Source organism: Lepidochelys kempii, chromosome 10, assembly GCF_965140265.1.
Source record: "Lepidochelys kempii isolate rLepKem1 chromosome 10, rLepKem1.hap2, whole genome shotgun sequence".
NCBI classification, from domain to species: Eukaryota; Metazoa; Chordata; order Testudines; family Cheloniidae; genus Lepidochelys; species Lepidochelys kempii.
Genome location: NC_133265.1, coordinates 81,630,338 through 81,657,551, shown reverse-complemented (window position 1 = coordinate 81,657,551; position 27,214 = coordinate 81,630,338). Strand labels below are relative to the sequence as shown.

The window sequence follows — 27,214 nt, the reverse complement described above, 5'->3', positions numbered from 1 at the left end:
AAACCCATGATGCTTTGAATGCAAGTCAGGAAAATGTCTAGCATGGTCAGTATGTAAGATGTGTGGTTGTTGTGGACAGTTATATAAACCATCGGGCTTAATTCACTAGATACAGTTTGCCAAGGTCCTTTTGACATTTACTGTATTTCATCCAAATGATTCTGTTCTGTGCCAGTCAGAGCAGGATTCTCAGTGTGGTCTCAAAAGTTCAGTGACTGAGTCTCCCAGATCCTTCCCTGTGCATCATTTAAATAGAGAATATGGCAGTCTTTGACATACCCGAGTAACAGAAATAGAATTCCCTGGCACAGCGAGCATTTCCAACTCTGTGCTTTGAAGGTGTTGGGCAGAGATAATGCATCAGAGCATTTGAGTTCTGTACATAAGTAGGAACAGTGCTGACATGTACTCACCCTCCTTGGCACGATCATAGAGATTGGCTCAATCAGACCCTTTAAGGTAACCAGTTTATAGAATCTGAACACCTCACATGCAGACACATCCAGCCCGTGCTTTGGCATCACACCTATTAGAGAATTCACATGTGAGCAAGGGACTTTCCTTTCATGCCAACAAAGCATTGAAATATTCAAAAGCTCTTTCTCTACAAATTGGTCCGTGAGAAAGGAACCAATCTTACTAGCCCCATCAGGATTGCTGGCTTAGGATATGGTAGCAGGATGCATATAGATCCGATTAGACATCATGTCGATGGGAAAAGTTCTCACAGTGTAGCTACGTTTCAAAGCTGCTGTCGAGAGAACCGTCGTTTCCTACTGTAAATCGTCAGCGCTTTACAAATCAAGAAAAGCAGTCAGTGTGTTCTGTAAGAATGGGACTCTCTGTTTTGCTTAAACACAAAGCTAAGTGATAAGGTGAGCCTTGTAACTCCCTAATGGATACCAGCCTACCACTGCTACTGGCTAAATGGAGTTACTTCTTTAGCTCGAGTAGCAGCGGCCCATGCTTTGGTGCTCTAGGTCCTATTGCTGCAGATGACTCATAGCGGGGGGCGTTATGTGTATAAGATAGAGGAAGAAATATAGAACCCCATTCTGTGAGGTGGTGACATCAGTGCAAGTCGAGGGCATGCGGCATCTTCCCCAGTCAGGCCCAGGGTACCTACATACCTTGCAGAAGCTGCAGCTGCAGCAGGCAAGTGGGGGAGAGACCACTAGCATGTGGAAAGTGTTACGCTGGGGTAAGAAAGCTTTGCCATACAAGTACAGAAACCACCACGCAAGCACTGCCTACTGGAGGCTGAAGGCAGCACTTGGGCAAGGGCTGACGTTACGTATGGGCACGGAGATTTGTTTCATGATCACGTCCAGAGTGCAGGGTATTAACATAGCACTGAACTGAACAACCTCCTTTAATATCCCGTCCCTCTGTGCCATCAGCTTTCCCTGAGATTGCAGGCCTGCGCCACCGCCAAAGAGCTGATTCCAAATCAGCAGCTGAGCTGGCTCATGCCTGTCACTGCCCTCTTGGGGCTGTGGGACACCACCAGACTTGTTAGCTGGGCCTTCTGCCTAATTCTCCAGGGCGTGCTAGGTCTGCGTCCTGCCCGTGGGGATGTGGGAGGAGGGAAATACTTCCACCCTACACATCCTTCCCTGCAGCCATCCCCATCTGGGCCTTCCTGTCTACCTGCAGTCTGGAATTTGAATAGCCCATTTCTTCTCCCTCTGACCCTCTACACCCATCGGGGGAGCCCCCATCCCACAAGCAACTCTACCCGCACCCCCAGGGGCCAGCCATGAGGGAAACCTACCCACTCCAAGAACCCAAATGGGACCTGCCCCCCATGCCACCAACCAGAGCTGATCCTGTCCTCACCCAGCCAGCCACCCCACAGCCAGAATCCACCCGTCACCAGTGCCGCTGCTGCGGAGAACTGCTTCCAGGTAGGGAAGCCAGACACAGGGGCCTCCTGGAGGTGCTGGGAAGGGGAGGAGAGCTGAGAGTGGTGCAGGTGTGCAGATCAGAGCCCTGTGCTGGCAAGGAGGGGCAGGAACTGGACCAGATGGATTTTGCAGTAAGGGTGGGAAGGAAAGAGCATTTTACCCAGGGAACGTCCCATGTATCAGTGGCTCAGGTCGCTTGTTAACGTTTGGGCAGCCTGTCACTGCACGTCAGGGGAAACTGCTCGTGCATTTCCCTGGAACCAGGCCCTCAGTAAGATGCATCAGAGTCACACTGCACCATTACCCAGGAAGAAATACACAAAAATATTAAATGCTACATAAAGATCATTGGAATTCTGAATTAATTTTCCAGCAAGACATCAGCTACCTAATGACACAGAACATATTTGAACAGCGAGAGTCAGCACAGTGCAGAGAGCACGGGAGATTATTATGCAAAATACATTTATCAGCAAAATTTAATTATACTATTTCAGTCTGCTGTCTTTTTTTAATATTAATGTTTGAAGAGGTGGCCTATTAACATGCCAAAAGCTCTTACCCAGTCCTTTTTGTGGGGCAGGAGAGCGAAACTCCATGAGATAATTCAGATAGGGCTTTTCTGTGCTGATTTCATAGTATCGGATGTTCCCGTCGCCCTGAGGCAGGGGGGATAAAGGGCAGATCAGTTTAACATTTCAGTGTAAAAGCTGTAGGCAAATAAAAAGATGTGTTAAAAGAACATCAAGTTGTGCATCACTGCCAAGTTCTAGGTTAAATATACAGGCACGACCATGCTAGTAGCCATTGTAGAACAGAATCTAAAACCAAACCTACAGCATTTCGTGTATTGCATCTGGGTTCTTGAAGTAGAAACAGTAGAAGGAATAGGTGTGGTCTCTTTAATGGTGTTTGGGGAAGAAGACTCACAGGATGACTAGCAATTTTATCCCCATCACTCCCATTTCTCCCTTACACTTTATGGAATTAGTTTTCCTACCCTTGGGTTAAAGAACATAGAACATAAGAACGGCCAAACTGGGTCAGACCAAAGGTCCATCTAGCCCAGTGTCCTGTCTTCCAACAGTGGCCAATGCCAGGTGCCCAGAGGGAATGAACAGAACAGGTAATCATCAAGTGATCCATCCCCTGTCGCTCATTCCCAGCTTCTGGAAAACAGAGGCTAGGGACACCATCCCTGCCTATCCTGGCTAATAGCTATTGATGGACCTATTCTCCAGGAATTTATCTAGTTCTTTTTTGAACCCTGTTATAGTCTTGGCCTTCATAACATCCTCTGGCAAAGACTTTAATAGAATATACGAGTTGCATATCTAGTTTAGTTCTCTCACAATGGAAGGAGGATAAAGTACTAAAAAATGTACCAGGACGTTATGTTGCCCAGGAATGCTAAAGGAAATATTCCAGTACAGAAATAAACTAATTTTAGAACAAAGCTAAACTCAGCAGAGCTGTACTGAATGGGCAGGGCTGTGTTGCACTAAATTTATGCTAATAGATTCATAGATTCCAAGGCCAGAAGGAATCGTTGTGATCATCTAATCTGAACGCCTGTAGAACAGACAATAGAATTCTCCCAAAATAATTCCTTTTGAACTACAGCATATCTTTAAAAAAATCCAACATTGATTTAAAAATGGTCAGTGATGGAGAATCCACCACGATCCTTGGTGCATTGGTCCAACAGTTAATTACCCTCATTGTTAAAAATTTATGTCTTATTTCCAATCTGAATTTATCAAATTTCCAGGCCTTGGTTCATGTTATACTTTTCTCTGTTAGACTGAAGAGCCGTTATCAAATATTTGGTCCCTCACCAAGGGCTCTTAAGCAAAGTAGCTGTCATGGGATAAGAGGGAAGGTTCTCTCATGGATTGGTAACTGGTTAAAGATAGGAAACAAAGGGTAGGAATAAATGGTCAGTTTTCAGAATAGAGAGAGGTAAAGGGTGGTGTCCCCCAGGCGTCTGTACTGACATATAGTTATCAAATATTTGGTTCCCCAGTCCTACTTAACATATTCATAAATGATCTGAAAAAAGGAGTAAACAGTGAGGTGGCAAAATTTGCAGATGATACAAAACTACTCAAGATAGTTAAGTCCCAGGCAGAATGTGAAGAGCTAGAAAAGGATCTCTCAAAACTGGGTGACTGGGCAACAAAATGGCAGATGAAATTCAATGTTGATAAATGCAAAGTAATGCACTTTGGAAAACATAATCCCAACGATACATATAAAATGGTGGGGTCTAAATTAGTGGTTACCACTGAAGAAAGAGATCTTGGAGTCCTTGTGGATAGTTCTCTGAAAACATCCACTCAATGTGCAGCAGCAGTCAAAAAAAATGAACAGAATGTTGGGAATCATTAAAAAAGGGATAGATAATAAGACAGAAAATATCATATTGCCTCTATATTAATCCACGGTACGCCCACATCATGAATACTGTGTGCAGATGTGGTCACCCCCCTCTCAAAAAAAGATATATTGGAATTGGAAAAGGTTAAGAAAAGGGCAACAAAAATTATTAGGGGTATGGAATGGCTGCCGTATGAGGAGAGATTAATAAGACTGGGACTTTTCAGCTTGGAAAATAGATGACTAAGGGGGGATATGATAGAGGTCTATAAAATCAATACTGGTGTGGAGAAAGTAAATAAGGAAGTGTTATTTATTCCTTCTCATAACACAAGAACTAGGGGCCAACAAATGAAATTAATAGATTTAAAACAGGTTTAAAACAACAAAAGGAAGTATTTTTTTCACACAACGCACAATCAACCTGTGGAACTCCTTGCCAGAGGATGTTGTGAAGGCCAAGACTATAACAGGGTTCAAAAAAGAACTAGATAAATTAATGGAGGATAGGTCCATCAATGGCTATTAGCCAGGATGGGCAGGGATGGATCACTTGATGATTACCTGTTCTATTCATTCCCTCTGGGGCACCTGGCATTGGCCACTGTTGGAAGACAGGATACTGGGCTAGATGAACCTTTGGTCTGACCCAGCATGGCCATTCTTATGTTCACCTTGTAGGTATTTATAGACTGATTAAGTCACACTTTAGCATTCTCTTTGTTAACGCAAATAGATTGAGCTCCTTGAATATAAGACATGTTTTCTAATCCTTTAATCAAGCTCATGCCTCTTCTCTGAACCCTCTTCAATTTATCAGCATCCTTCTTGAATTGTGGGCACCAGAACTGGACTCAATATTCCAGCAGCAATTACACCAGTGCCAAATACAGAGGTAAAAAACCCTCTCTACTCCTACTCGAGATGCCCGTTTATGCATCGAAGGATCACATTAACCCTTTTGACCACAGCATCATACTGGGAGCTCATTTTCAGCTGATTATCCACCACAACCTCCAAATCCTTTTTAGAGTCACTGCTTTCCAGGATAGAGTCCCTATCGTAGAAGTATGGCCAACATTCTTTGTTCCTAGATGCACACATTTACATTTAGCCATATTAAACATATCATTTGCTTGCGCCTGGTTACCAAGCAATCCAGATTTCTGTATCAGTAACCCGTCCTCTTCATTAATTATCACACCCCTAATTTTTTGTCATGTGCAAACTTTCTCGGTGATGTTTTTGTTTTCTTCAGGTCATTTGATAAAAATATTAAGTAGCATCAGGCCAAGAACTCATCCACGTGGGACCCTACTAGAAATGCACCCACTGGATGATGATTCCCCATTTGCAGTTACATTTTGAGACCTATCAGTTAGCCAGTTTTGAATCCATTTTATGTGTGCCATGTTAATTTTGTATCATTCTATTTTTTCAATCAATGTGTCGTGCTGTACCAAGTGAAATGCCTGAGAGAAGCCTAAAATATTACACTAATATTATTACCATTATCAACCAAAATTGTAATCTAATAAAAAAAAGATATAAAGTTAGTTTTACAGGGTCTGTGTTCCATAAACTCACATTGATTGGCATTAATTGTATAATCCTACTTTAATTTTTTTTATTATTCAAGTCCCATAGCAGCTGCTCCATTATCTTGCCCAGGATCAATGTCAGACTGTCAGGCCTATAACTACCCAGGGCATCCCATCTACCCTTTTAAAATATTGGCACATTAACTTTCTTCCATTCTTTTTTAAACTTCCTCAGTTTTCCAAGACTTACTGAAAAAAAATCAACATTAACAGTCTAGTGAGCTCCTCAGCCAGTTTTAAAAAAACTCTTGGATGCAAGTTATCTGGACCTGCTGATTTAAAAAGTGCGTAACTTCAGTCGTTGCTGTTTAACATCCTCCTGAGACACTAGTGGAATGGAAAGTGTCATCATTATGTGATATGACGACATCATTTCCCGCCCCTCCCTCCACCGACACAGAACAGAAACATTTATTAAACATGTCTGCCTCTCCGGCATTATTGAGAATTCTACCATTTCCACCTAGCTATGGACCAGGACCATTATTAGGATTCTTTTTGTTCCTAATATACTTAGAGTATATTATCCTTGTTATTACCCTTAACTCCACTGGCCAGCGATTACTTCTTGTATCTCTCTTCCCCTCTAATGCAGGTCAGTTTTTTAACCACCACGGCCTTCTTTCTTGATTGTGGCCTTTATGAACACCGATGGCAAAGTACACCTGATGCTTCTCTACTCTGGGCCATACGCTGACTTCAGAGGGAATCCTATCTGCAGCCCATAGGAAATAAATGTGTTTACTTTTTTAAGGGTCTCCTAAATGCACTACAGTATCTGCAGGTCCTTTCACTTAGGTGGAGCTTTGTGCACAAGCTAGTGTGATTGTGGAGAAGTGTGTGCATGTGTGTACCAAGCCACACCCTCCAGGGTGCAACGGTGCTTTTGGGGGGCCATTTGAGAAGTGTGCCCCACCACAGAGGTGTCTGTAGTGGTGGCATTTGGACTTTACAACACAAGCAACACCAGTGAAGTGCAAAAAAATCAAGGACCTTTAAAAGAAAGTCCGTGATCAAAGGCTGGTTCCTGTTACATTAGTATAAATTCAAAGCCTTTAGTGCAGTTGCTCCAAATTTGCACTGGTGAAAGCAATATCAGCATCTAGCCCCAACTGTTTAATTGTAATAATTATTTATGAAAAGCCCCAAATAACCCCATGCTCTGCTCGTCTGAGAGAGGCCCCTTTGCTTGCCTTCTCCAATGGGTTATTTGGGAGATGATCCATTCTCAAGTGTGCAAGAGACACATCACTCTTGAGAATAGCAGGATACGCAGTATATTGCCTATTACCCTCAGTAAAGCCAACGCACCTTTCCAGCCAAATACAACATGTGTGTATCAGCATCGTAGAAAGGAAACAAGAGCCCCGACAGCCCATCGATCTCCTCCTCTATGAGGGGCATGGCCAGGTCTTCCTGAACAAAGAGAAAATTGCTTTATGGATCAGCAAGGGTTAGAGGTTGCATGGAACATGAAAGCAAAACCCATGAAGGAGCGACAGGAGCAGCAGGATGAGGGACGGGTTTTGTCCCAGAAAAGCTGAAGCAAACCCGCTGTCCCTCCCAAAGACTGCCATGGGATTTCCATGTCCCACGAGCCAGAGGTGGGAGAGAGAGAGGGCTAGCGGACCTGGTCATGTACACACAGAATAAGGAGGATGTTCGCTTAAGGTCACCTCTCTGCAGGGCACTCAGTGGGTCACCCTGTAGGGCTGAGTGGGCTCTGGGGCTCTCAGAGTAAGGATTTTAAGGGGGTCCAGTCACACCCTTCCTCCCCCGCCTCTGGAGCCATTTCTGTGTGGCTGCATTTCAGTGAGGCTGGAGGCGTGTGTATATTTTAAGGACCAATTTGGGGCAGATTGTGCCTGGGCCGAGAGCACGGAGTGAGGGGCGTGGAGAAGGAAAACAGAGGAGGGTGCAAGGAGCTCTCTCTCTTGCCCCTCACCCCCACCCCCAAGGACCAGGGACAGCCACAGTCCAATGTGCTCACCGAGCCACACTCTCCAGGGTGCACACTGCCTACAGGGAGAAGGGCCGGATGCAGTGGGGGAAGAATGCTGCATCCTCTCTGGAGCTTTGACTCCATGGCTGCTGTGCCCAATGCTGCCGTCTGGGCTATGATGATCTATTGAGCTGAGATGCCTTCCAGGCAGAAGCCAGAGAACTGCTCAGCACCTTTGGTTTCTAAATGCAAACCCAACCAGGCTATAGGAAGATCTTATGAGGGTCAGGCTGCACAGTTGCCTGGGGAGAGTGTACTGCCTCTTGGATTTAGAGGGGAACCCAGACATCCTTGTTTTCAGTTTTATATGTCACAAAGCCCGAAATGGATCTGGTTTCTCCCTTCATCCTTGACTTTATACAAGATTCCTCCTGAACAGACCAGCTGCCCCACCCACGAATTTCTGTTTCCTCACCCTGCCCCTGTGACAGTCACAGCCAAGCACGTATCCATGGTGTTCACTGGCGAGCTGACAGATAGGACTGGACTAATCTGTCATCTCCCCCCAGCCCAGCCTGAGTCACGGGACATCAGCTTTCCACTATCTGCAGCTTCTACCACCTAAGTGAACAGGGCCAGGCGCATCTGCAGTCTGAAACCCGTCGGTCCAGAATATCGTGCGTGGAGTCAGAGGGGAGGGTACAAATGCTTGCTGGGATGCATATGGTAAATTTGCATCTGCTTTAATTAATCTTGTGAATTCAGAATTCAAATTCCCCAACGTGTCATGTCTAGTCAGATCTCCATAGCAACTAGCAGAGTTTTTAAAAGTTACATAAAGACCTTTGTAGAATTCTGCTAGGAAACAGGAAGGAATAAAGAATCTGCTGCATATGTATCTGCTACTCTCCCTGTATTAAAATAGTTATCTTAATACAAGAGGCTGGGCTATTCAAAGAGACCTGAAGGAGCTGGGCGCTCAGCTTCACTGGAAAGTCTGTAAGAGCTGAGTTAGGACTGAGTGTTGGACTCCTATCAAGAGTCTCTGTGGGAGTTGGGTGCCTATGCACCTGTCAGCCCCTTTGACAGCCCCACGCGACTGATCCATAGCACGTCCCAGCCAGGCTTCTCAGAGCACTTTGCAGTTGCATAAACCTGTTGCAAGCTAGGCAGGTTTTCTCAATGCGCAGATGGATAAACTGTGGCCTGGAGTGAGTAGGGACCTTGCCAATAATCACTCTACGTTTGCAGCAGAGCAGGGGCTAGACCCCAGGTCTCTGGTCTCCTCAGACCTAGGGTCTAGCTATGCTGTAATCACAGGCGGTATTACAGCAGAGCTGGTTTTAATCGAGCTAGAGTGGGTTCTGGAGCCGTGAAGCTGAGACAGAGCGGGCTGTTCCTACCAATTGCAGGTGGGCTTGAGCAGCCAGCACAGAAGCATGCACTAGCGAAGCTTCCCTGCTTTGGGACCCAACCTAGCTAGATCAAAGCTTGCTTGGGTAGGTCTGCTGGTAACATACTCACACCGTTAGAGCAGAACCCAGATCACCTATTTCCTAGGCCTCTATTTTAACCAATCAATCATGCTCCTTTCTTGGGAAGGAACGGCTTCCAGCGATTTATTTGCTGACCTGATCCCAGAGTGCAATCTGCCTCGTATTCCACCTTGAGACTCCAGTCGTTAGAAGTCGCTTCACGTTACCTAGAAAGACCACCCGGTTCACACGATGGTTCTTACAGCTGGCTTCCTGGAAGAAGACATTGTCTGTGCTACATGCAGTGAACAGCTATACATTTCAGATGTCTTCCTACGCATGGTGCTTAGTATAGATCAGTGAAAATGCCAGCTCTAGGATTTCAAGGAGAGTGATACTCAAGGGAGGATTCTCCCCCATGTTAGGATCTCAGTTCCTGGTGTCTCTGCTCTCATATCCCAAAGGTAGATCGCTTCCTCCTCGTCTAATCTCTATACTGACTATGGGGAAAGACTCCATTGTTATCTCAAGACAGCCACTTCATAGCAAGCTTTCAACCTCCACCATTCCTCTTACTCCTCTACTGCAAAATGCAACTTTCATGTTAACCAGCTATGACTCAGACTGCACCGGTGAAAATGTGGGTTCATGCTATCTGGAATGGATAGGCAAAATGCTGTTCTGTAAAAATAAAACCTAGCCTTCCCTGAGCTTTCTAGAATAATCCACAATTGACAAAGACAATTAAGCTTTTCTTCCAAAACTGGCTCTGTGGCTTCCCAGAACTCTCTACTATTTCCCATAAAACTTTGATTAATAAAAGATTAAAAGTCCTGTATCTCTGAGTAGGAGAGTGTTGAATCCTTTCTATTGTCTCAGCTTAACAATGATAAGAAACAGCAACATTCTCTGAATGTGGAGAGCTAGATTCAGAGGCGGACATTTGTGACATGTTGTCACTTCCTGAATATCAGATGTATTTTGTGACAATTCAGTATCGTACAAGGAGTGTTTACCTTACCATACGTTAGGCTTAAAGGGCTACTTCCCCTTGCCCCTAACTCTACCCTGGTTGCACATTAGGGGAGGAATGCACTCAAATGGGAAATCCCAAATAAAGCCTCTCTTTAAAGCCTAGGGTCAAATTGGTATTTGTCAAAAATAATGGATTTACTTCTTGTGACTGGTGCTTAGGACTGACTCTTGACAAATCAGCTCTTCACCTGAAGGACTTTGCCCGAACGCGGCTCAATGACTCGCAGCTTCTTGTCTTTGCAGGTGGTAGACAGCAGGCTGCCATCGGTATTGAAGGACATGCAGAGAATGACATCTGTGTGACAATCTATCATCTTCACGGGCTCTCCAATGTCCAGGTTCCATATCAGAACCTGAGGGAAATGGGGCAGAATTAAGTTAACACCGATGCTGCTGCTAGCTGCGGAGCGGAGTGGGGGACATATTCATAACTCCAGGGTACAGACTGCCTGGAAACACACCTGCATGGAAGACCACATTTTCCAAACTTTTGGCTCTGCCTTTTAAATGTATTCCTAATTTGGGGCCAAATTCCAGTCCCCCCCACTCATATGTCATCTCAATTCACAAGTGGTCCCTTTGCTTTAATGTGAATAAAGTTATCGGAACCCGGCCCTTGAGAAGCAAGCCTCTCTCTTGCACTCCAGGCAGCTATTGCCACCAGCAGGACATACTGTGATAATTGTACCCAATTCTTATTGCCATCTTTTGTATCACATGGAGGAAGATAAAGAATTTCTCTGGGTCAAGCCTACTCTCAGAAATGACTGAAAATGGCACCATGGGGTTCCATGTTCATTATCTCATTGAATTTCATGCCAACTTTGGCTCAGCTTATAAATAAAAACACCCGTGATTCTTCTAACTGCTAGCCCTGCAAACTCAACCTGGGTTCCATTGTTATGACGTATGACCGCCAGGAGTAAGCATTTTACAGTCCAAGTGACGCCCCTCATTACCTCTTATCTATGAAGTGAGCAAAATTGCTATGGAGTCAGGGAGATAATACACATGGAACCCGATAAGGCCATTTTTTACAGTTGCTTTTCAGAGCAGAGTGTCAGAAAACAGGAATGATCTGTGACGATTGGACAATGTAGAAGAATCCTTTCAAAAGTCCATTAGAGAAAAAACCTGAAGATTTCAGTGCTAGCTATACTCTTGTACTTCTGTTTTACATAATCATTATGAAGCAAGCAAGTCATTAAGACTAGGTAGGACACAACGGGAATTGGGGAAGCTATAATCTGACACAGATATGGCATGGAATATTATTTAGACAATAGGGAATTCCCACTAAGGTTAAAGGCATATGCAGAGAGATACTCTAAACCATCAGCATCAGCAAAAGAACCTCTGATCTCAAACGCATTTCCATATTGTGTACTGACACTACAAAAGCAGAGAGAGAGAGATTGGAAGAAAGATCTGAGGATAAACTATTAGAGAAACTGCTGCCAAACGAACAGTGAGGCCATCCACGATTTTACCCTTTAAAGCCACATATGGCCTTAATAAATGCTAGTCTCCACCTGCAGCTGAGGGGTTTAGTACAAATCCTCCAGAATAGTTCACCTTATAGTCGTATCCTGCACTGAACAAGATATTGTTGGTGGTCGGGTGCCACTCAACGAGGCCAACCCGTCGGCTGTGACCATAGAGCTCTAGAACAGCTTCTGTCATGTTCCGCTTCAAGCCGCCCTCTGGGATTTCCCATATCCGGACCTGAAAGGACAGGATGAGCAAAGGTTATTGGGAGGAAAAACCTTTGTCCTTATTTTAGAGGTTTATAAGGGTCTTGTTCTCTCCACTTGGCATGCAAGGGAATCTTCATTGACTAAATCCATCTGTGGTTCCTTAATCAACTTGGTCTCCAAATGCCAGAAGGGAATTAAAAATAGACCTGAATGTGCCCAATGGCAACACTCTTGTGTCATCCCTTCATGCCCATGTGCATGTTTGTTCCCTCCTTCTTTCTCCTTCATCCCCACTCCACTCCCCAGTAGTTATCTGGCCCTGGAAAGCAGTCAATACCTGATTCTTTTCAATGAAGATCAGATACAAGATCTAGTCCTGTAAATAATGGGAGCTATTCTGTGGCCTGCGTTGTGCAGGAGGTCGGACTAGATGATCATAATGGTCCCTTCTGACCGTAGTATCTATGAATTTATGAATTCCATTGAATTCAATGGGACTATCAAAGAGCTAATAGCACAAAATTTTCAGAGTTCTGCCCATAATCGACAGCAAAAGACAAGCCAGTTATTGAAAGAGGCAGGAAATAGAATACTCTAAAAACAGCAGTTAAAAAAGACACCATCCCCCTATCTGCACAAACATGTAACAGGAAGGAAAAGCCAATCCAATTTGTCTCACCTAACCTTCTTAAGGAATCAGTACTAAGGACCTCAAGATGAGAGCAGGTCTTGCACATACTTGCAAGGTCCCAACATCACAGGTCTTGCACATATTTCAGATCAGCAGGTTAAATCACTGCACTCTGGTTATTTTCCCACCTGACCGCAGACTGCTCCTATTGAATGCTTTCATCCCATGTGCAAAGCGTATTGCTCATAGCAACTCCATATTACAGCAAAATTAAGTGGTTCCCATTAAAACAGACAGGTAACATCACATGCATTATACAATCAATTTAGTTTGCTTTTTGACTCCCCTGTCAGAGTCCAGGAAGGCAGTTTGAGAAAAGGACTTGAAGGATGTTTCAATGTAGTTTTTCTTTCTATATTATCCAGGTGACTGGCAGATCTGGAATGGACAATAATGATAAATGGACACCTGATCAACCCCCAAACACAGCACGTCACCCTGGTTCCTGACAGACACTCTTGGCTTTTCCCTAACTAGGGCTGGTGGCAGTGTCACCCCCCCCCTCCCCCGCCGCCCCCTCCGTTGCATCTTGGCAGATACAACAAGAGATTGTGCTTCTTTTTGTACAGCACACAGCAAACTGCGGCATCATGTGGCCTGCATTTCTCTCTCAGCTCTGGGGAGATTTTGTTTAATACATTGTTCACAACTTCCTGAATCAGTTCCCTGGAGTTAGGATACATCCTTAGGACAAGGCAGAGAAGAATGAGAAATATTTACTCCTTTGGTAGATAGGCAGCAAAACACGGCTGTCATTTACTGTACACACACTGCATGGATGGCAAAGTTTATTGCCGGTGTTATCAACACAAAAGTAAAGAGAGGAACATTTAGTTCTGTTTGTTTTCCTGAAGTTCTTGGCAAGTGCAAGCTTTGCTAACAAGGTGCATTCGTTGCGAAATCATGCAATTTTATTCCTTACATTTTGTCATCAAGAAGGTATTGAAAGAACTCAGAAAAGAAAAAGTGCCTTTTCGCCACCCTGATTCGGGAGGAGAAGCAAGGAAATAAACTGGCTTCTTTTAATTTTTAAAGACCTAAATGAGGCAAGAATGAAAGCAAGGAATGCACCTTTCTGAAATAGCCCTGCATTTTGCTTCATTCATGTGAAGACCCGATGAGATAAGGCTCACAAAAAAACAAAGAGCATCCCCCTTATTTAGCTGCAGAATGGAGATCAGATTTCAGATTTAGAAAGACAAATTAATATGCTCAGAAAGATCAAGAAATAAGAGTCTCCGTCATAACACATGGCTGGATTTAGGCCCAGCGGGAGTGAGAGGAACCAGGAGGACCAGCTGTATGAGCTGGAGGCTGGGTGAACTGGAGACGGGACAGGATGATAAATAGGGCAGCGATGGTGACAGAGAGCAGACGGGAGAGCAAGTTGAAGGATTTTTTTTTTTTTTTTTTTTTAAAAAGGAGAGTTGGTTACATTTTGGAGAATTCTGGTATTTGGTATCACTCGAGAGAATTCAGGGTGAGCACTAGGCAATTAGAGAAGCTAAGGGGAGAAGGCAGTGGTATTGTGGGGATCCATTTGATAATGAGTTTGGTGGAGAGCTATTCTCAAGCTAATGGGACAGTGTTTGAATCTTCAAGAGGCAATTTTCCAGAGTGCTACTGGCAAAGCTGATCCAATGCACTCGATAAAATATTTGCAAGAAGCCTGTTTTATCTGTGCCTGATGGAATGCATAACATGCGAGTCAGACAGACGGTTACAAAAAAGCTCAGGCTACTTGCAGGTAGACAAAAATGAAGCTGTAAAAATCGTCATCTCTGACAGGACAGAAATGGTGCATCTCATTGGGCTAATTTGAGGGTAGTGTAAGGAAAGAATGGAGCATGCCACCTGGACAGTCAGTACTACAGCCTATCAAACAGGACCGACTGTCAGCGAGGAGAGGACACGCTGGAGTATAGCCCTCAACTTGTTAGTGCGCTGATCCGCAGTGAAGGAGCCACACAAAACCAACTGTAGAACCATATGTTTTGAGCCCGGACCTGGATGTTTTCTACTTTAAGATGCATAAGGCATTGATCTCTGGATTGCACCAAATGAGATGGTACAAAGAGAATGAAAGACGAATTGAAAGATAAGGACAATATATAGAAGACTTGAAAAACCTAATTTGAATCAAACAGATGATCCTAAGAACCACTGGAGATTTGCAGTACGGAGAAAGCGTGCAAGGAGAGACATCTATATACCACAAAATCCAAGCTACTGAGTATTAAAGTAATCAGCTACTCGAACGGACAAGATATGAAGACGGTCTTCCACTCCAGCGTGGTTGGTCAGGTACTGATATAAACAGAAACACATAGGCCTGCCTTGCCCCCACATTTATACCAGTTGTAGAGCAGTGTAGCTCCACTGCTCTAAATGGAAAAAGAAAAGGAGGACTTGGGGCACCTTAGAGACGAACCAATTTATTTGAGCCTAAGCTTTCGTGAGCTACAGCTCACTTCATCGGATGCATGCCATGGACAATACAGTGGGGAGATTTTACATACACAGAGAACATGAAACAGTGGGTCTTACCATACACACTGTAACGAGAGTGATCAGGTGAGGTGAGCTATTACCAGCAGGAGAGAAAAAAAACCTTTTGTAGTGATAATGAAGGTGGGCCATTTCCAGCAGTTGACAAGAATGTGTGAGGAACAGTGGGGAGTAGGGGGAATAAACATGGGGAAATAGTTTTACTACATCCACTCCCAGTCTTTATTCAAGCCTAATTTAATGGTGTCCAGTTTGCAAATTAATTCCAATTCAGAAGTCTCTCGTTGGAGTCTGGTTTTGAAGTTTTTTTGTTGAAGAATTGCCACTTTTAGGTCTGTAATCGAGTGACCAAAGAGATTGAAGTGTTCTCCGACTGGTTTTTGAATGTTATAATTCTTGACGTCTGATTTGTGTCCATTTAATCTTTTACGTAGAGACTGTCCAGTTTGACCAATGTACATGGCAGAGGGGCATTGCTGGCACATGATGGCATATATCACATTGGTAGATGTGCAGGTGAACGAGCCTCTGATAGTGTGGCTGATGTGATTAGGCCCTATGATGGTGTCCCCTGAATAGCTATGTGGACACAGTTGGCAACGGGCTTTGTTGCAAGGATAGGTTCCTGGGTTAGTGTTTTTGTTGTATGGTGTGTGGTTGCTGGTGAGTATTTGCTTCAGGTTGGGGGGCTGTCTGTAAGCAAGGACTGGCCTGTCTCCCAAGATCTGTGAGAGTGATGGGTCGTCCTTCAGGATAGGTTGTAGATCCTTGATGATGCGTTGGAGAGGTTTTAGTTGGGGGCTGAAGGTGATGGCTAGTGGTGTTCTGTTATTTTCTATGTTGGGCCTGTCCTGTAGTAGGGGACTTCTGGATACTCTTCCGGCTCTGTCAATCTGTTTCTTCACTTCCGCAGGTGGGTATTGTAGTTGTAAGAACGCTTGATAGAGATCTTGTAGGTCTTTGTCTCTGTCTGAGGGGTTGGAGCAAATGCGGTCGTATCGTAGAGCTTCGCTGTAGACAATGGATCATATGGTGTGGTCTGGATGAAAGCTGGAGGCATGTAGTTAGGCATAGCGGTCAGTAGGTTTCCGGTATAGGGTGGTGTTTATGTGACCGTCGCTTATTAGCACCATAGTGTCCAGGAAGTGGATCTCTCGTGTGGACTGGTCCAGGCTGAGGTTGATGGTGGGATGGAAATTGTTGAAATCATGGTGGAATTCTTCAAGGGCTTCTTTTCCATGGGTCCAGATGATGAAGATGTCATCAATATAGCGCAAGTAGAGTAGGGGCATTAGGGGACGAGAGCTGAGGAAGCGTTGTTCTAAGTCAGCCATAAAAATGTTGGCTTACTGTGGGGCCATGTGGGTACCCATAGCAGTGCCGCTGATTTGAAGGTATACATTGTCCCCAAATGTGAAATAGTTATGGGTGAGGACAAAGTCACAAAGTTCAGCCACCAGATTTGCCATGACATTATTGGGGATACTGTTCCTGACGGCTTGTAGTCCATCTTTGTGTGGAATGTTGGTGTAGAGGACTTCTACATCCATAGTGGCCAGGATGGTGTTATCAGGAAGATCACCGATGGATTGTAGTTTCCTCAGGAAATCAGTGGTGTCTCAAAGGTAGCTGGGAGTGCTGGTAGCGTAGGGCCTGAGGAGGGGGTCTACATAGCCAGACAATCCTGCTGTCAGGATGCCAATGCCTGAGATGATCGGGCGTCCAGGATTTCCAGGATTATTGATCTTGGGTAGCAGATAGAATACCCCAGATCAGGGTTCCAGGGGTGTGTCTGCGCAGATTTGTTCTTGTGCTTTTTCAGGGATTTTCTTGAGCAAATGGTGTAGTTTCTTTTGGTAACCCTCAGTGGGATCAGAGGATAATGGCTTGTAGAAAGTAGTGTTGGAGAGCTGCCGAGCAGCCTCTTGTTCATATTCCGACCTATTCATGATGACAACAGCACCTCCTTTGTCAGACATAATCAGTTTTTGATTATGATGTCAGAGTTGTTTCTGAGGCTGTGGATGGCATTGCATTCTGCACGGCTGAGGTTATGGGGCAAGTGATGCTACTTTTCCACAATTTCAGCCTGTGCACATCGGTGGAAGCACTCTATGTAGAAGTCCAGTCTGTTGTTTCGACCTTCAGGAGGAGTCCACCCAGAATCCTTCTTTTTGTAGTGTTGGTAGAAAGGTCTCTGTGGGTTAGTATGTTGTTCAGAGGTGTGTTGGAAATATTCCTTGAGTCAGAGACATCGAAAATAGGATTCTAGGTCACCACAGAACTGTATCATGTTCGTGGGGGTGGAGGGGCAGAAGGAGAGGCCCCGAGATAGGACAGATTCTTCTGCTGGGCTAAAAGTATAGTTGGATAGATTAACAATATTGCTGGGTGAGTTAAGGGAACCACTGTTTTGGCCCCTTGTGGCATGTAGTAGTGGGGATAGTTTAGTGTCCTTTTTCTTTTGTAATGAAGCAAAGTATGTGTTGTAAATGGCTTGTCTAGTTTTTGTAAAGTCCAGCCAGGAGAAAGTTTGTGTGGAAGGTTGGTTTTTTAAATGGAGTTACTCCAGATTTACACCAGCACAAGGGAGACTGGAATCAGGCCCATGGTGTTTAAGTGGGAAAGGAATTGGCAAATTAACTGACGTGCTTCCAGCATTCATAAAAATCCCTAGATACTTTATAAAAAGCAGTAAAACAAAAGTGTTTATGCCAATGATGGGTAAGGTCCAGAGGGAAAGCTTGACTTTAGGCCAGTTGAGCCTGCTGGCATTTTAATCTCATGTCCCAGGTATATTCCAGTGATTATGCTAAATTCCAGAGATTGAACCTGCTGGGCCAAATTCTGACATTTACACCACTGAATATCCAGGTTAACGGGGTTACCCCAGATTTACAACAGCGGATCTGAGAGCAGAATCTGACCCTTGGCAAGCTACAGAACAAAGGATACTTACAGGTATCAAAGTAATGTGGATTAGTGAGTCAGCTGTGCAGTGCTTTAACATCCTTTTGACTCCCCTTTAAAATGCGTGGGGCGGGAGGGGGTCTGGATTCAGCAGCTTCCTGAGGATGGTGAACTGCGGCCAGTGGGAGCTGCGATCGGCCGAACCTGCGGACACGGCAGGTAAACAAACCAGCCTGTCCCGCTAGGGGTTTTCCCTGATGGGCCGCATGCCAAAGGTTGCCAATCCCTGATCTAACCCTTCTTTTCCTTCTTTTATTAAAAAAGGTTAAAAATACCTGAAACAAACATTTGACTTGACCAGACTTTTTGATTTACCAAAAAGTCCAAAAAAATTCAATTTCGGTTCTACCCAAACTGATTTTCTCCCCCATTTTTCAGAACTAATAAGAGCTCTGTGTAGCTCAAAAGCTTGTCTTTTTCACCAACACAAGTTGGCCCAATAAAAGATATTCCTTCACTGACCTTGTCTCTCTGATATATAGAGATGTTATAAGATCTACGGAGGCAGAACTGTAACCAATGAGAACTAGGTCACCACAGATTCCCATTTCTGCTCTGTAGAAGGAACTAAACTTTCACACACTACTTTGCACAAAGGCAGCTTCTTAGTGCAGTGCACTATTCCAGAGGGAAATGTTAGTATCCAGAAAACAATGAAGTGGAGGCAAACAGCAGCCACATAAAGACGGCCTGGTCAGCCTTCACCACATTGTAAGACTACCTTTCCCCCCCTTACGTGATAGAGCTCTAGACACTAGAATAGTTGCAGCCCCTGTGGTCTTTGATAGTAAGAAGGATTAATAATAGCTATTGGGTGGAAACAAGACATCCTTGTTCACAGCCCTACTGCTTATCTGCAGCATGGCTATAAAAAGAACACTACTACAACGATAAATGACATCACTGTAGAGCAGAGGGAACTGGATTCAGCCAGAAACAGCACCAGCTTTACATAAAACACCAGGTCAGAGCTCATTGTAAGCTGCATAAATGTGTCATTTAAAATTTCACAGTTAAAATCAGAAGCACTTAAACACCCGTGTCTGTTTTCTAGGGGGCATAAAGAAAGACAACAGAAAGGCTAACACAAGCCACGTAAACTGCAGCACATAGCTCCAGAGCCTTCCAATTTACTCCAGCTTTTACCAGTTGAACAGACCTGCTTCCCCTAGGTCTGCCGTCCCCCACCTTTCTGCACATGCCAGTTTCCTTCAGCAGTCTTAACAACTACCAGTCTCTTCTTCCCACCAGCCTGCATGGAACATGGGCCCCGTTCCTCTTTCAGCTGCCTAGTGTGGAGACCCGAGGGACTTTGCCAGGTGGCCCCAGCTTGTCTGCACCAGCCACACACTGAAGCCACACCTCCCCTTGCGAGGATGCTGATGGCCTTGACAAAGTCAGGTCAGACACAGGAATTTGGTTAGGGCTTTACAGGAGGGGCAGTGAGGTCTGCCTTTGGCTCAGGACCCTCCCTGTGATGGCAGAATCTGTTAGATTGGGGAAGGAGGAGCGCTCCAGGGAAGGGAAAAATAGGCAAGAGGTTTGAAACAGGAGAATACCCTTTCCTCTTCCTTCCCCCTTAACGTTTCTCACAGGAGGTGGAGGATACCTGCTGTTCGTACTATCTATAGATGGATGATGAATGTGGATGCTTCAGTGCAGGAAACCTTATGAGCTAGGGAGAGACAGGAAAGGTGATGGGTGTGGGGAAGACATCTGAACAGGAGCTCTTGTGAATGGAAAAGGAGAGTTCAGAAATCGCCACAACCATACGAGCAGGGAGCATCTCCTTCTTTCACACACAGCCAGCAGCTTGGCCTGAGCCCCCCTTCTCACCAGGCTGAATCAGAAGCCCCTAGAAATCATTCCAAGGTTTGGAAATAGCTTGTGGGTGATTTGTGTCTCAAGTATTTGTTTCTTCCAAAGCGACGCCCCTCTCCCTTCCTCCCTCTGTGTGGTTACTGGGGCCGTTCCCCTGACCTGTCTTTAGCTTGCAGCACTACCCGCATTTGATACAGTGGGGGAAAATGCCAGGTGTTTGTGTGCGGGAGAAGGAGGCTGTCTCCCCTAGGTCACCTTGGTCACTGATGACCCCCGGTGATGGATGAAAAGATGGGGAAGTCACTACTTTGTGACACCAATTCAAGTTGCTTTGTTGCCTCCTGCCTTTTTACTCATCTGTCTCTGCTCCCTCCTCTCCCACCTCCTCCCTCCAGACAAACTGTATGAATATCTCCCCCCTCTCCTTTCTGGACCTTCTTCCATATGGCCCGCTGGGATTACAGCCCATTCCCACAAGCTGTCCATCAAATCCCTCCGTTGAATGCCCTTCTTCCTCAAGGATCACGAACCAGGTTCTGCCCCTCAGAGAAAGGACGAGAAACCAGAGTGACAAAAACTCTTTAGAAAAATCCAAATCAAGATGGCGGAACCAACAAAACACCAGTTAAGAGTCACGGTTGGGGCATATTGCTAGTCGCCTCATCCAGTCACTTCAAATTTTTGTATATGTGACTATTTAACCTTTAAAAAGAAATCTCTCTCTCTCTCTCTCTCACCCACATTCACACTCTGCAAGATAGCCAGTGTCCCAACTCTCTAATATTAGATCCCTGGCAGCACAAATGTCTCTGTTGCTTCATTGTTGGTACCTTCCCCCAACCCCACGACAGGAGCCAAAAATTACATGCCAATAAAGTGAGCATGGTGTGACTCACTCAGGACAGATGGAGCCCATGATAACCCTATAAGCTTGACAAAGTGCTTTTGCCACCCTCTGAGAGGAATGCAGGATGTTCACATTCTGCTCCCGCTGATGATTTTATGTCAAAGGAGACATCAGCTCAAATCATTTTTACTCACCGAGGTGTCTTCCGAGCAAGAAGCTATGATGTTTTCAATAAAAGGATTCCACTTGATGTCAAGCACGTTGCCCTGGTGACCGCAGACTTTTGGGTAGTTTGGTTCAATCCGACCAGTCTGTAAGGGAGAAATACAGGATCAGCAACAATTCTAGTCACCTTAAGAAGTAAACTCATGTTAAGAGAGAATGCACAGCTCATTTGCATAACTCAAACGTCAGCAAAGAGGACAGGCTTTTTAGTAACTCAGCTCTTTTTGTGGCTTGCTTCGGAGATCAGATTTCATTTTCTCTTACTTCTCTGTGGTTCGTACGTGCCTGGTTAAATGTGCAAAACAAATCTAAATGATGTTGATTTCCTCAGGATATTACCGACAACTCCTAGCAATTATACAGTATGGCATCTCTACAATGATCAAAAGGTGCTACCGAGAACTAGCTTGAAACAAAGAAATGGCTTTGAGGAGAAAGAAAGCTTTCTTTGGGTTCAAACGCCTATAACATGCAGATGTATTACAGTTACAGTGAAAGATGTAGGATAAGAGTTTGACATTTTCTGTTTGATTCATGAGATTGATTTAGTTGGGTGTGTGTGTGTGTGTGAATCACCAGGATAAATTGAAAGAATAAATACATTACTGGGTAGGGTCAATTCAAACACCATTACCATGAGGACAAATATGCATCTGAGATGCAAAAATAGATGCTTGCTGTAATGACCTGGACCGCTTATATTTCATGGCAAACCAGATATCAGCCATGCTGAGGTCAGTGCTACAATTTTATACTTCCTCTTGCTTTCCAGAGGAAAAGATTCCTATTCTTTCCATTCTAGGACACTCCCAGCAACTACTGCTGAACTATTCATAAATAAAGAAACAAATACAACAAATGCCTTTCCCTTTAGCTGCACAACAGCCTTCGATTCTGCAGTGTAACACTTTGTACAGGCTTTAGCCTCTTTCTAATGGAATTGTGTGAAGAGGCTTCAGGGTTTGTTTAGCTGATGGGTTTGCACTAATTAGGAGAAGTCTGACGGACTAATGCTTTTATTGATATCATTGTAAATGCTCCTAGAGGTAGGCTGTTAGTTGCATCGTAACTGGAAAATAATAAATAAAAATAAAATCTACTCGTTTAGTGCCTAAGTTCTCAACTGCCCGTGGAAGTTACTAAACTCTTTGGGGGAAAGGAAACAATTTACAATAGAAATTTCTGGTGAGGAACATTTACGATAGCATGAGGGTACACTCATGAAATTGAAAATTGGATCTTGGGGTCCTTCCTTCTACCCAAACTTCTGAAGTCATATTGAGCATGGCATGTTTTTTTGTTTTTGTTTTTAAATATTCTAGATAACCACATATAGTAGCTTAGAGAATAGGAACACTGAAAGTGTAATAACCACTTTGCACCTTAGAATGTGATTTCTCTCCACTGGGAAAAATTTTAGGAATCATCTTTTTTTTCTGGAGATGAGCGAAATTTTCTTGTGCAAACCTATATTTTGCAGGGGGGGTTGTTTATATTTTGTTGAGAAATGCAGATTCAGGATGACCAAAACAATTCATGAATTTGGGTCAATTTTTGCAAATTGTTCTGTCAAATAAAAAGTTTAATAATTGTCAAAATGGTTCATTTCAGCATTTTGAAAGAAAATCTGACTTTTCATTTTGGAAATCACTCAATTATATTTAAAAAAAACATTCTAAAAAAAGGCTTAAAAACATCAAAAATTAAAGGAAACTTTTTTTAAAAATTTTTTGTTTGTTTCGACACAGAGTCCCCCCACCCCACCTTCTTGCTCTGTCCACTAAACCAAAAAGTCAGTTATTTGCACAACCCTATTTGCAGAGAGAAAGCTGAAAGATTTTTAAAATGCACAGTTCACTTGGTGACAACAGCACACAGATCTATTAATGCACATCAGTCTCTTGTGTTAGTTTCTTCTCCTCAGTGGAATTGTAAAAAATTCTCCAGTCTTTGCTTACTGAGTGTATAAAACTATTCTACATGCTGCTCGGTCTAAAATGGTCTGTGTACAGCAGCCAAGGGATTGTCTGTCTGGTCTCTTAATTAGGGCATAAGACTTGCAGACATTTCTTTTTCCTTTGTTCTCTCCTTTTTGTAAAGCCACACTGAAATTTCAGATCTTAATGTATGGGCTTCTTGTGTCCACTAGGAGGTGGTGTCAAGCTTTTTTAAGGCTTGAAAACAAGATAGGTCAGAATGCTAAATACAGTACACTAACTATTTAATAGCACTTTCAGTACTGACCTTCAAGTATTTAGCTCCTGGCTTCATTTAATGTGAACAAAGAAATGCACATGGGTAAGTCCTTGGTTTCGGTAATCTACCAGTAAAGCAAACATCTGTGAAGCAGATTCATAGCCTCCTACTGTAATAGTTCAGCAAATACCCAGGCAGCTGGTGAGTATTTTGTAATCCACTGTAACACAAAGGGAGGGAAGAATGGTGTAGTGTTTCAGCCAGGGCTGCCATGTAGATCGCCTTGTTTTGGTTTGAGGGGTTGCAGTTGGATTCCCTGGGAGTGTGGACAACTGTGAGAGGTCGGATACTGACATGCCAGACAGAGGGGTTTGCTCTTCAGACACTGCCTCCTGGGGAGATTATTTGAATTAATTTGTCCCCACTGAGCTAGTCTGTTAATTGTCGGGGCGTCTTGGCTCTTGCTGTGATGGTCTCACTGCTTCTACTACATCACAGCCACTGTGGCTACAGAAAGGAGCACAGATACCGGTTATAAACAAGTCTAGCTTTGGGTGCAAGAGACAGACTGGAACGTCTGCTTTATTCTAGGAACAAAACCCCAGTAAAAGCAGCAGCTAGTACTGTACATTGATTTCCTACCATCACCAGCCAAGAGAAATTCTGTCATACACAGAATAATCCCTTCAGCTTGCTTTAGGGTAGAATATGAATGGGCATTTCTAGAGGTTTTATCAGGTGTATTTCAGTAGGACCTAGAGAGCCCCGGGCAGGGAACAGGATGCCAACCACTGCGCGAAGATTCTATACCCAAAGGTTTAACCCACGTACGAGCAATACAAATGATTGCTATTAGTCATTATTCAGAGCACCTACAGGAAAAGATGGGCATTTCTGATAGAAAATACCGTGTTGAGCTGGAATGCAAAATGCCAGGGCACTGAAATATCTGCAAATTTGGCCAATTTACTACACAAAAAGTCATCTGGAAAAGAAGCACAAGACATCCAGTCATTTACTGGTGATATCTTCATAAATGATCTGGAGGATGGTGTGGATTGCACTCTCAGCAAATTTGCGGATGATACTAAACTGGGAGGAGTGGTAGATACGCTGGAGGGGAGGGATAGGATACAGAAGGACCTAGACAAATTGGAGGATTGGGCCAAAAGAAATCTGATGAGGTTCAATAAGGATAAGTGCAGGGTCCTGCACTTAGGACGGAAGAACCCAATGCACAGCTACAGACTAGGGACCGAATGGCTAGGCAGCAGTTCTGCGGAAAAGGACCTAGGGGTGACAGTGGACGAGAAGCTGGAAATGAGTCAGCAGTGTGCCCTTGTTGCCAAGAAGGCCAATGGCATTTTGGGATGTATAAGTAGGGGCATAGCGAGCAGATCGAGGGACGTGATCGTTCCCCTCTATTCGACATTGGTGAGGCCTCATCTGGAGTACTGTGTCCAGTTTTGGGCCCCACACTTCAAGAAGGATGTGGATAAATTGGAGAGAGTCCAGCGAAGGGCAACAAAAATGATTAGGGGACTGGAACACATGAGTTATGAGGAGAGGCTGAGGGAGCTGGGATTGTTTAGCCTGCAGAAGAGAAGAATGAGGGGGGATTTGATAGCTGCTTTCAACTACCTGAAAGGGGGTTCCAAAGAGGATGGCTCTAGACTGTTCTCAATGGTAGCAGATGACAGAACGAGGAGTAATGGTCTCAAGTTGCAGTGGGGGAGGTTTAGATTGGATATTAGGAAAAACTTTTTCACTAAGAGGGTGGTGAAACACTGGAATGCGTTACCTAGGGAGGTGGTAGAATCTCCTTCCTTAGAGGTTTTTAAGGTCAGGCTTGACAAAGCCCTGGCTGGGATGATTTAACTGGGAATTGGTCCTGCTTTGAGCAGGGGGTTGGACTAGATGACCTTCTGGGGTCCCTTCCAACCCTGATATTCTATGATTCTATGATTCTATGATGTATCAGGGAGATGTTTGAGCACTCAGATGCGGCACTTACGCACGTGACTGGACAAAAACCTGAACATTTCAACAGAACATAGAAATGCTTGCAAAAGTTTTCATTTAATCCAAAAGCCATTTTTGTTGGAAAAACATTTTGGCAAAAAAAAAAAAAAAGAAAAAAGATTTTCAGCCAGTTCCAGTAATAACTCTGCAGAAGTAGAAAGATAGACAAGAACATAGGAGAAGGTAGGAAAAAGAAGCTAGTATATAATGTCCATACCTCACAGCAATAATTTCCAGCTGATGTACTATCCCCTATTCCCTTTACCCAATGCCTGATGTTCAAGGTTATTTCCGATTTGATTTGATTTTTTTAGAATGCAGTAGGAGATGGTAGCAACCTGCATCATGTGAACAAACCTCTCTTCAAAAACAGAAATCAGAACAGCAGAAATGGTCAAATTAAAAACCAGAGTGATTAGTGCATTGCAATCAGCTTAATTTCAGTGTCTGCTTTCTTGTTTTCAAAGGACATTTTAACACTTTGTGTTCTGTTTGTTTAATTCAATGAAGGTTTTAACTGAATTCAACAATATGGTTTCAATGAACCGATCATTCCAACACAACACATCAGCAGGCTTGGCAGGATTCGATTTTTATCTGTAAATGCTGGTAAATCTCAATTTCACCGTACACACACAAGCCAAAGAAAAAATATTTCCATCAATGAGAATTGCAATGCACAGCGAGGCCAAGTAAGAAAAACACTGCTTGAGAACTTGTTAGAGCTTGATTTAAGGATATTTACTTTGTGTATTTTGATATGCGGTGTTGACAATTTGTGTTTGAATGGTTACAAAAGCTTTAACATTCTGAATCTCGACGTCCGTCTTAAATAATTATTGTTTATACTACCCCCAATTTCCCACAACGGTCAAAATAATTTTTTTTTTTAAAAATGATAAAAATAGAAAAAATGCTTTAAAAGAAACATTGATATTATCTCTCAAAATTATAAAAATTCAATTCTGCCAAGCCTACATATAAGGCCAGAGTTAAGCTATTCTTGCAACACAGGAGAGTTTATTATCTGTGTCATTTTCAGTTACCAAGGTAAAGAGAAAAAACTTCTGCATCTGCTCATTACTTTCAATACATGAACAAATGGACATATTCAGATACATCACTGTTGTAATAATAGGATCATTTTCAGCAGTTTCCCTTTGCCCTTTAATGAAATCCTTTATAAACATTCATTAATATCCATGAGCATAACAGCCACAGGATTATACCCTTTTAGCTTCCCTAGGATGAGCACTTAATGCTACATTGATTTCTGATTTATGAGCCTCTTATTAATTAGGGCGTGTTAGGCAAATTCCCTAACCATATGGCACACGCTCCATTTTTACTCAGTGACTGATAGCAGCCAAAGTGAATTTAACCTACATTAGGCCCAATTTCCATTGTGGCAGGTGAGGATTTAAAGAAAGAAAGGATGGAACTGTTGAAAGAAACAGGGCTAAACTCCTGTTCCTTTAGGGTAGATTCCAATTAGGTGTTTCTGATTGTGGGTCACTTGGATTACTCCAAAGGTCTTAATTTTATGCTGCTAGCTCTGAACTACCAGAGCAGATCAAATGGGCCAAACTCAGCCATTTCATGGATTCCCCCTAAGCTAATATGCTTTCTTAAGCCAATACCTGTATTTACCATTCTGACTGTCTGGTAATTCCATTTTAATTAAGCAATAATGATCAGTGTACTGGATATTTCCTAGGGATTAACCAATGACTGGGAGAATTAAGGATGGTTAATTCCCAAGGAACTCTGGTCTGAGTTCATTAGTGATATAAGAAATCTGTTCAGATTTTTAGGACTAAAACCAAGTAAACCTTTGGACATTTTCCCCATGACATTGTCAGGCCTCCAGACAGGCACTGGGAGTGTTTGAAAAGTGC

General features: G+C 43.7%; 1 protein-coding gene across 5 annotated transcripts in view; it reads right to left on the bottom strand.

Moving 5' to 3' along the window:
• CORO2B (coronin 2B) overlaps positions 1-27,214 on the bottom strand; it is a 142,229-nt gene that overhangs the window by 7,485 nt on the left and 107,530 nt on the right. For all 5 annotated transcript variants that reach the window (XM_073304471.1, XM_073304470.1, XM_073304468.1 and 2 more), the window contains 7 exons: positions 21,068-21,184; positions 11,915-12,064; positions 10,528-10,692; positions 9,461-9,577; positions 7,199-7,303; positions 2,470-2,566; positions 414-526 (listed from right to left, as the gene is read on the bottom strand). In XM_073304471.1, coding sequence (XP_073160572.1) covers positions 414-526; positions 2,470-2,566; positions 7,199-7,303; positions 9,461-9,577; positions 10,528-10,692; positions 11,915-12,064; positions 21,068-21,184 — 864 coding nt within the window. The remainder of the gene's footprint in view (positions 1-413; positions 527-2,469; positions 2,567-7,198; positions 7,304-9,460; positions 9,578-10,527; positions 10,693-11,914; positions 12,065-21,067; positions 21,185-27,214) is intronic.